Source organism: Tupaia chinensis, unplaced genomic scaffold (assembly GCF_000334495.1).
Source record: "Tupaia chinensis unplaced genomic scaffold, TupChi_1.0 Scaffold145741_1, whole genome shotgun sequence".
In the NCBI taxonomy this organism is placed as follows: Eukaryota; Metazoa; Chordata; class Mammalia; order Scandentia; family Tupaiidae; genus Tupaia; species Tupaia belangeri.
The window spans coordinates 296,755-307,423 of NW_006205599.1; the positions used below are offsets into that span (position 1 = coordinate 296,755).

The 10,669-nt window shown below is 47.0% G+C and overlaps 1 protein-coding gene across 5 annotated transcripts in view; it reads right to left on the reverse strand.

Annotated features, from left to right (window-relative positions):
* Positions 1–6,497: 6,497 nt before the first annotated feature.
* Positions 6,498–10,669, reverse strand: part of SPMIP9 (sperm microtubule inner protein 9) — a 4,394-nt gene continuing 222 nt past the window's right edge. For 2 of the 5 annotated variants that reach the window (XM_014584144.1, XM_027768263.1), the window contains exons 2-4: positions 9,515–9,551; positions 8,730–8,822; positions 6,498–7,051 (exon numbers count right to left, since the gene is read on the reverse strand). In XM_014584144.1, the coding sequence (XP_014439630.1) occupies positions 6,629–7,051; positions 8,730–8,822; positions 9,515–9,541 (543 nt within the window). In that variant the 5' untranslated portion in view covers positions 9,542–9,551 and the 3' untranslated portion in view covers positions 6,498–6,628. Of the gene's footprint in view, positions 7,052–8,729; positions 8,823–9,514; positions 9,552–9,878; positions 10,030–10,669 lie in introns of those variants that run through there. The other 3 variants (XM_027768264.1, XM_006168356.2, XM_006168355.2) reach the window with 3 other exon arrangements.

Genomic DNA, 10,669 nt, shown 5'->3' on the forward strand with positions numbered 1-10,669 from the left:
GCCCAGAACCTACATTTTTTTTTTTTGAGAGTTTTTTGCTAAAGGGCATGTGCACTCGCCAGAGAGACAGAAAGCAAGAAATCACCCCTCAGGGGGGGATGGCCATGCCACAATCCCTTCTCCTCCGTTCTCTTCTCGGGATCTTGGGCACGCATGCACATGCACCCGGTGTGAGTTTAAGCCACCGGGTACAGGACTTGAACCGCAGTTGACCACATGGGAGTCCGGCGACATAACCATTACAATAACTTCTGGTCCCTACATTTTTTTAAAAGAGAGATTCTTGCAATAGGATGTGTGCACTTGCTGGAGAGACAGTGGGACTTGAACCACAGTCAACTATGTGGAAGTCCAGCGATGTAACCATTATGCCATCTGTTGGTCCCCAGAACCTACATTTTAAAGACGTTTCCCAGACAATCTTAAGACAGCCCTTCTCAGTCTGACCAGCACGTTGGAAGAGGACATCTGAAAAATGCCATTATCCATGCCATTCCCCAGCCCTATAAATTACAACCTGTGGGTATTGGGCCCAGGAACTGGGATTTTTAAAGCTCTCAAGTGACTCCAAAATGCAGTCAAAGCTGAGAACCATAAGCCTCACCACTCAGAGTGTGGCTGCTCAACTAGAAGCACCCACAGAAAAGCAGAATCTCAGGTTACACCTCAGACCTGCTGGATCAGAATCCACATTGAACCAGGAGCCCCAAGCAACTTATAAGCACATTAATGAGAGTAATTTAGAGAAGAGAGGTGTATTGGGGTTACCATTTGGAGGTTCAGGGCCTACTTCTGGTGAGGGACTTCCTGTTGAGGGCCTGAGGCCAGAAGGGAGTGAATGTTTCTGTGCTCTTCTAGAATGCCTTCTCTCTCGCCTTATAAACCCACCAGGAATCAATCACCAGGGCCCCACGTAATCAGCTAATCACTCTCTAAGGTCCCACCTTTCTTTTTTTTTTATTTTTATTTTTTATTTTTTGCGAGGTTTTTGCTATAGGGCATGTGCGCTTTCCAGAAAGACAGAGAGACAGAGAGACAGAAAGCGAGAAATCACCCCCCAGGTGGGGGGATGGGCATGTTGCAATCCCTTCTCCTCCATTCTCCTCTCAGGATCTTGGGCACGCACGCACATGATCCCGGTGTGAGTTTAAGTCACAGGGTCAGGGACTCAAACCGCAGTGGACTATGTGGGAGTCCAACAACATAGCCATTACACCAACTGCTGGTCCCTCTAAAGTCCCACCTTTCAACACCATGAAGCTAGTAAGTTTCCTCTTCTTTTGTTTAGGTTTTGGCCATGGGGCATGTGCACTTGATGGAGACAGAGAAAGACAGAGAGAAGGAAAATGAGAAATCACCCCCCACGGAGGATGCCCATGCCATAAATGCCCTTTTTTCTCCAGTCTCTTCTTAGGATTTGGGATGCGCACGCACATGCTCCCAGTGTGATGTTCAAGTCGTGAGTCTGGGACTCGGGTCAGCCATGTGGGAACCAGCAACACCTGAAGCACCAGGCCACCTCCTCACCCAGATAATACCTTCACAATATAACTACATTCCAATGCATGAATCTGGGTGGTGGGATATATTCAAACAATAGCAATGTTTGAAATGGATGTGGATGGGGTTAGATTTACTTCAACCCTCCTTCTGTACTGGCCCTAGCCTGGCTGCTTAGAGACCAGACTGACATTAATGAGTGAAATGCAGCTAGACCATGGTTGATTCTACTAATAGCGCCAAGCCACTGAAGTGGGGAAGGCGCTGTGCTAGAGACTAACCCTTCCTTCAATCCCTAAAACCTGGACAAATGTGGGTCAAGAAAGACCTGGTTACAACACAACGTTTGTAGACAAATGGAACTCTAGGCTGATAAAAATCTTAAAGTACATCCATCATCTAGCAAAACTTCAGATCACGCAGGTTGTCCCCACTGGTCCCCACCACCACTCACTGGAGTTCAGGACTAGACTCCCACCTCCAGTCTGGAGTCAATTCATGCTGATGTAATGGAATATTTTACAGCATAAATCTGGTCACGCGATGTATCTACTGTTTACCATCCTGAAAGCTCTTGGTCATCTCCTGGTTAAAAGTCAAACTCATGGGCCAGCTGGTGGCATGGAGGTTAAGGCAGCTGCATCCCACATGGCCAACTGCAGTTTGAGTCCCAGACACAGTGGCTTGAAAGGTACACCAGGGGACCAGCGCACCACTGGGCTCACACGTGGCTGACCGCAGTTCAAGTCCCAGACCCGGAGGCTTGAAACGCACTGGGCACATGTACATGTATGCCCAGAATCCCAAGAGGAGAATGAAGGAGAAGGGACTGTGGCATGGCCATTCCCTTTAGGGGGTTATTTCTTGCTTTCTGTCTCTCTGGTGACTGCACGCACCCTATAGGAAAAATCTCTCTAAAAACACTGGGCATATATGCATGTGTGTCCCAAATCTGGAGAGGAGAATGGAAGAAAAGGGGGTTGCAGTATGGCCATCATCCCTGGGGTGGGGGGGGTAATTTCTCACTTTCCCTTTCTGTCTGTCTTTTTCCAGTGAGTACACATACCCCATAGCAAAAAAAAATCAGACTCATGAGCTTGGTATACAGGGCCCTCCACACCAGCTGACCTGGCTGAGCCTCGACTCTTGTTTCCCCCGTATGCCCATTTTGCTATTCAGGAATAGTAAGTCAAGCACCGGCCTTTCCTTGAGCTGTGATGCTCCTGTTTCCCTGTTGGTCACCTCCTTCTCTACTGCTTCCACCTACATGAACCTTCACTCTGGAAACTTCTCCCTGGTTAACTCTTAGGATTTCCGTCTTTGTGAAGCTCTTTCCAAACAGCCGTCCTCTCACAAAGGCCAGAACAAGATGCCATGGGGCGGAGGAGGGTGGGAGGGGAGGCAGCTCACCTGGCTTGATTTGAAGATGTGTCCAGCAGGGCAGTGTGACTGTTCTCTGGGACACAGCTTTAAGAGCCAAGACCTCCTGAGTTTGGGCATGTTAGGATGCAGGCTCAAGTGTCTGCAACAGAAGCCTAATTACCAAGGGTTCTCAGCTTTGATGGGAGTTTAAATAGCCAAAGCCCGGGCTGTATCCAGACCAATTAAATCAGGACTTAATGAGGGGGAAAGTACCAGCATATATTTGGAAAGCTCTGCAAGTGATTCTAATGCACAGCCAAGGTTGAAAACCATTGGCTTAAACAACTGGTGGTGTATTGCTATTCCATGCCACACTCCAGAGCTGGGGTGACCGCTGTGTGTAGTCAGTCAGGAATCCAGCCTTCTTCCTCAGTCGTCCCTCCATCTTGAGGCATGGCCATGGTCCACAAGATCCACTTGGCTCACAATTCACACCCAAGCAGCAGAATAAGGAAGGGAAGGGCATGACCTTTGCTGTGACCAATGGAATTTACTCAGACGGCCAGGTTTCATGCAAGGGTAGCTGGGAAATGTAGTCTTTATTTGAAGTGGCTGTGGCTAAAAATCTTAGGGATTCTGTTAAAATGGAAAACAGTCATTGTGGACAATCTAGCAAAGCTTACTGCAAGGAGGAGTTTCCTGAAGCACCGAACTGTCATGTGATGGAATAGGCAAGGCCCTCCTGGCCACCTGAAGAGGTAATCGCCTAAGAGAGGACTGCTGCTTTAAGGCAATCAGATACTCACTCAATCCACAGCTCAGTTATTCATTCCCAGTTGCCAAGGCCAGCCATACTGGCTTTATCCCTGTTCTGTGAGCACACTGAGCTCCCTTCTCCAAGAGACGGCCTTAAATCTGCCTCCAGAGAGCTTCTGTGGGAGCCTTTCCCATCCTGAGTCTCAGAGAAGTTAGCTCCAACAATACCCAGAGGCATTCCCCCACCCTCAGTCTGCATCCTTTTTATTTTTTGCCCCCCTGTGCTTATAATCTTTTTATTTATTTATTTTTAGTTTTACGTGTGCTCACTGGAGAGAGACAGTGAGAGAGAGAGTGAGAGGGACGATAAGAAATCACCCTCCAGAAGGGATGACCACGCCACCTCCCTTCTCCTGGAATTCTGGGCATGCACACACATGTGTCCAGTGTGACTCACAAGCTGTCACGTCTGGGACTCAAACAGGGGTCGGCCATGAGGGAGTCCAGTGCCCCAACCACTACACCACCTGGTAGTCTCAGTGTTTATAATCTTTTTTATTTTTTTCTCCAGAGATATTTTTGCTATAGGGTGTGTGTACTCACCAGAGAGAGACAGAAAAAAAACACCCCTAGGGGGGATGGCCATGCCGCAATCCTTTCTCCTCCATTCTTCTCTCGGGATCTTGGGCATACACACGTGCTTGGCATAAGTTTAAGCCACCAGGTCCAGGACTCGAACCGTGGTCAACTACATGGGAGTTCAGCCTCATAGCCATTACACTAACTGCTGGTCCCACCAGTGCTTATAATCTTAAGAGATAGACTACTGAGAGTCATGTCTGTCTTCACTATTCAGTAGTTGTGCGACCACCCTACGCCTGTTTTCTTATCTGTAAAAATAGGGCTAGGATTTCCTGTGTGCTGTGGAGCCTTGGTTTGGGAACTGCAGCAATGAAGATCCCAGCGTGTTAGAAGGGCTCCTCATGCTTTCTGTTTTGTCCCATGGTCTAGAGCATTTTTATGTAACCTGTACTGAATCCCAGCTCCAGGTCAAATCAGACGAATGCCTGTAATACCTAACCTGCAACCTCAGCCACTCGATCCGTATCTAGGAAGCAGCTGTCCTGTGAACTGAATGGGCCCACATTGCTTTGAGTTCCCCTGTCTTCTCACTTATGGTAGTATCAACACCCAATGAGCAGTCATTAGGTATTGTCATTGAATGTTCAATCATGTGTGAACTGGGACAGTAGAGTTCACTCGCCACACCCCAGTATCATGCTATGTTCAAAGAAAGTTTCCAGTAATCTGTGTGATGAAAAAACAACCATGCAGCCGAAAGATTTTTGGGACAGAAATGTTGGATGTCATGTTAAATTGGGAACTTGGGAATCCTTGTGGTGGTTCAAAGCGCTGTGTTGCTTGTAACCTACCACATGAAGTCAGGATCTGTCCTTCCTTCTGGGATCACATAAATGTATCCCTTCCTATTGAGTGCATGAAGTAAGCTATAAATTCTGGATGGCAGGGTAACCTTATAAACCATGATACCTTGGCTGCTTAAAGATTTCACTGCCATTTAGAAATTGTACTAATGCCAATGGGTATCATCTTCTGTTTCATTGTGATCTTTGTAAATGAAAAACCTGCTCAGCTGATCAGATTTATGAGTCTTCGGGTGGATAAAAACTTTCCCAGAGGGGCTGGCAAGTGGCGTGGTGGTTAAAGGCGCGGACTCCCACATGGCTGACTGCAGTTCAATTTCCAGACCTGGCGACTTGCTTTCTCTCTCACTCTCTCTCTCTCTCCTCCTCTCTCCCTTTCCCTTTCTCTCTCTCTGTCTCTCTCTCTCTAGTCAAATTTTTAAAAGAATAACAAATGGAATTAAATAAATAATTCTTTTAAAAAAAAAAGTGTTCCCAGATTAAAAATTCGTAATAATGGCACTTTTTGAAGACAATTTTTTGAGAGGTTTTGGCTATGGAGCATATGTGCTCGCCAGAAAGACAGAGAGAGACAGAGAGACAGAAAGCAAGAAATCACCCCCAGAGGGGATGGCCACACCGCAATCCCTTCTCCTCTATTCTCTTCTCAGGATCTTGGGCACGCACACACACGTGCCCGGTGTGAGTTTAAGCCACCGGGTCTGGGACTCGAACCGTAGTGGACTACATGGGAGTCCAGCAACATAGCCATTACACTAACTGCTGGTCCTCCCAGACACCTCTTTTGCATCTTACTATTTTTTTTTTTAATTTATTGCCAAAAGGTGTAAGCATTGGCTAACACCTCTTAAGCATCTTACTATTTTTTTTTAAATTTATTGCCAAAAGGTGTAAGCATTGGCTAGAAAGAAACAGAGAAAATACCCCCAATTTGGCATGATCATAGGAGCCAGAGCAAATATATGCTACCTTTCTAGTTTGTTTACCTCTGAACTGCTAGAAGAGAGAAATAAACTAGCATGTTGGTCAAGACACTGTATTTTGGTTCTTTGTTATGGAAGCTTAGCCTATTTCCTAACTGACCATACATACATACTTTTACATGTGCTCCACTAAGAAAAAAATGTATGAAAATGATGCCCTTAAACCGTTGTCGTTGCTTGCTACAGAGTGGGAGTTGTAAAATAGGAGTATTGAGGGAAAAGTTACTCAACAGCACCTTGAATTTCACAATTACACCCAACATCCAGAGGACCTTGGGGAACATAACTTTCCCCATTTTATGAGTAAATGCTACATAATGAGGATCTTTACGACAGGACTCTTAATTATAATGATGCATGAGGTAAACTTTGGTCTTCCACACACACTGATTTTCCCTCTTCTTTCCTCTGCAGTGGGGATGCTGCGCCCCAGGGCAGGCCAGAGAGCGAAGGAGTCAAGCACAGCCCCAGTGCTGGGAAACACCTTTGGGTTTTATTTGCCTCTCTCTCTCCAAGGGCAGTGCTGTGGCGTGGGATTTCCATATGCCCGTGGAAAGCCCTTGGAAGGTGTGCTAACCCTTCCTACTGGTAAAATGGCATCAAGGGCCCCCACCGGTCCAAGACGGGGACCTTGACCTTGTGGTGATGAGGACAGGGGCAGCCAGGCAGTAGAAGGTAGCCTTTGCCCTCCTCTGCAGCGGGCTGGTGCTCGGGTTCCAGAAGGCACGGGAAATCGGTACTTTGGTGCACCTGGCTCGGATCACCTTGGGCCTGGTACAGAGCGTAAGAAACTGGGTATGTGAAAGGGCAGGTGCTGGTGAACTTGCTCTCGTCCTCCTCCGGGGCCACACGGTCCTGTGATGGGAAGAAGCCGGGGAGTCCCAGGTCTCTGGCAGTCATGTAGGGTCTTTTGAAGGCAGGGTACCCATCTGCTAGCTTGGGGTTGGGGTTGGGAATGGGCCTGTAAAACTCTTTGTCCCGCAGCTGGTTCTCGAGCTTCACCTGCTGTGGAAACAACACAATGGAGGCTGAGAGAGACCTAAGATGGCGGAGCTTCCCTCAGGAGCATCCCAGACAGGATGCACCTTTCTTTTTAAAAATTTTACATTAGAGGCCAGACCTGTAGTCTAGAGATTGAGGGAGCTGGATCCCACATGAGCAACCCCAGTTGGAATCTTGCCTAGTGTGTGTGTGTGAGTCCCAAATCTTGACAGTATGGGTAAACGGAGGAGGAGGGATTATGGTGTGACCATGCTCTGTAAGGGGGTACTTTCTCTGTACCCCTTTCTCTCTCTCTGTCTCTCTCTGGTGAGTGTGCATGCCCGCTGACAATTTTTTTTAATGAAAACTATTTAAATCAGTTTTTGAATGGTAATATATATAATGAAGGAGAATACTGACATATTACAAGAGAGTTTATAGTGAAAAGTCCCTTTCCCACTCTCCTCTTAATTTGGTTCCCATCTCCAAAGGCAAGAACACTGTTATCAGTGATTTTGTATGTTTTTAGAATTTTTTAAAAATCCGCTAGAGGGAAAGTGTGCTGGCCATGGAGAGACAGAGAGAATGGGAAAATGAGAAAGCACTCCTCAAAGGGGATGACCATGCCTCAATCCCTTCACCTCCATTCTTTTCTCAGGACTTTGGGCACACATGCCTGCAAGCCTCGTGTGTTTTTCATGCCACTACATCTGGGAATCGAACTGTAGAGTCAGCCATATAGGATCCAGCACCCTGGCCACCATGCCACCTGCTGGCCCATATTATTTATGATGTTTTAATGCATGATTTATATTTTATATACATTTTATTTTATTTTTGTAGGTTACCAGAGTTTGTGTGTGCTCCCCAGAGAGACCCAGAGAAAGAGAGGGAGGGGAAGAAAGTAATTCCCATGGGGCATGGTCATGCTGCAATCCCTTCTCCATTGCTCTATCCTGTCAAGATTTTGGGACACACACACACACATACACACACACATGTGCCTGGCATATTTTGCAATCCACCAGGTCTGGGATTCAAACCATAGTCAAGCATGTGGGATCCCGCTTCCATTAACCACCAGGCTACAGAGACAGTCTTTTATATACACTTTAAAGCACACACACACACACACACAACCTCTAATTTAGGTCTCCTTGTATTGGGTATTTTTTCTTTTTTCTAAAGAATTATTTATTTATTTACTTTTGTCATTATTATTATTATTATTATTTTAATTTGACCAGAGATAGAGAGAGGGAAAGGGAAAGTGAGAAAGCAAGCCACCAGGTCTGGGACTCGAACCACAGTCGGTTATGTGGGAATCCACCACCACTCCACCTGCTGGCCCTATTGGGCATTTTTTCTAAAGAAGAGCCCCGAGATCCAGGTTCACAATAAAAATTAAATTAAAATGATTGTGGGGGCCCACATGGTGATGCAGCAGTAAAACATAATGTGCTACGAGGTGATCCACATGGGAAGTTTCCCAGTTCGAGTCCAAAGACACCTTGAGTGTGCTGGACACACATTGCCAGTGATCCAGGGTTGGCTGAAGGTTAGAGGCGGATTGTGGCATCCAGACCTTGTTAAGAGTGCCTCTATTTCTCTGTGTGTGTGTACCTCTTACTCAGGGAAATAAATTTCTTTTAAAAAAGTGATTTTAGTGCACAATTATCTGGACAACTGAATGCCTACTTACCTCTTGTGGCGTGACCCTGGAGTATTTGTGCTTCCCGAAGGGTTTATAGTCGACCATGTAGGAGCTTTGGTATATGTCTAAATCCACACGGGCCTAAAGGACAAGGGAAAACATAAAACCAGACGTCCTGTGTTGTCATTCTTCCACTTAAAGCCACTCAGTGGCTTCTCATTTGTAGGGGAAGGGCTAAATTTGGAGGCTGACTTTCAGAGTCCTTCATTATCTGGTTTCTACCCATTTTTACCGTCTTACTCCCCGGGTCCCCTCTGGCCCTCAACTTCATGTCTTCTCACTCATCACACAGGCAGACATGTGATTGCCCTCCTCACCAACTTAGCAAACTCCTCTATATCCTCCGAATCCCAGATTGAATGTCACTTCCCCAAGACATCTCTCCCACCCTGTTATTCTCCCCTCTCGAAATTCAACCTTCTCTTTGGCTTTTATAGCACACTTTATATCCCTCCTGGTAGTGCTGTGGGTGAATGGCAATCGACTTAATGCAGCACATTAAATCAGGACCTTATCTTGGGCATCTCTTCCGCCCCAAAGCTCAGCACAGTGCCTGGCACACTGTGGGCACCTGATAAATGCAAACTAAGAAATAAGTGAACCTCCAGAAAAATCACGAACACTTAGTTCTCTGACTTTTGCAAACAAAAAAGAAATCATTCCAGAATGATGACCAGAGGGATCCCCAAAGAGCCTGGCCCTCCTCTGTGGCTGCTTGCTGAGGCTATCTGACCCTGTGATGGTCCCAGGGGACAGAAACCCACATCACTCACCTGTCCGGGGTATCTGACACCTGCCATGGCAAAGGACCTAGACACAGACAAGTCAGTCAGCCCTGCTCTGCACAGGCAGGGAAAATCATTGCCATCCCCACAGTTGTCAGCAAGCACGACCATCCCAGACCTCTTTGTCCCTCCTCCCCACCTCCGTGGCTGGCTCCCATCTTGCACATTACTCCACCATCCACAGGTTAGCGGGGCACCAGGGATAAGTAAGCTGGTGAACATGACCTTGGGACAAAGGGGCTAGAACAGGACTGAGGAGGAACTAGGACTGCTTTGAACATCAGATTTACCTCTCAAACAGGTATATCTAATAGTGGGGCAACAGATAAGCTGGTAAATGTTTAACAACTACCTTTTGGGGGGACATAAGCTCTGGGTTCATAGCATCTGCCAATTTCCATGGTGTAAATGCTCCCATCATGGCCCATTTCGTGCTAGCAGCATGATGTCACTGATATGGGCACTGAATTGCAGAGATGTGGATCTTCCAAGCCAGTAAGAGCTGGCTCCAGCAAATGGGCCACTGGACCTGGCTCAGAACTGCCTAAAGGAAGCAAGGCCCAGGAAGGACACAGAAACACCCTGGTTCAGAAGGAGCAGGGGTATCTGAGTCTCTGCATTCCCAATTGAATGTCTGCAGCTTTTAGGGCCATTCTGACCCTTCATCCCCAGCCCTGGAGTCCTAGGAAAGGACTCACTCCCTGGCACAGGGGAGCTCACCCTATCTCATGTGCATGGACCCCTAGGTTCTTTTTATTTTTAACATTAAATTTTCTTGGACCCCTAGCCGCTGCTGCTGCTGTTGCTTATTATTATTATTATTTTGAGAAGTTTTTGCTACAGGGCGCGTGCACTCGTCAGAAAGACAGAGAGACACAGAGAGACAGAAAGCGAGAAATCATCCCCTACAGGGGATGGCCACCCTGCAATCCCTTCTCCTCCACTCTCTTCTCAGGATCTTGGGCACGCACGCACACGTGCCTGGCCTGAGTTTAAGCCACTGGGTTCAGGACTCGAACCACGATCGACTATTACATGGGAGTCCAGCAACATTACACCAACAACTGGTCCCAAGATCCCTAGGTTCTTAATGGGCACTCTATTTCATTTCCATGGGGATCCTGCCCTGAGTCCCACTCTGTT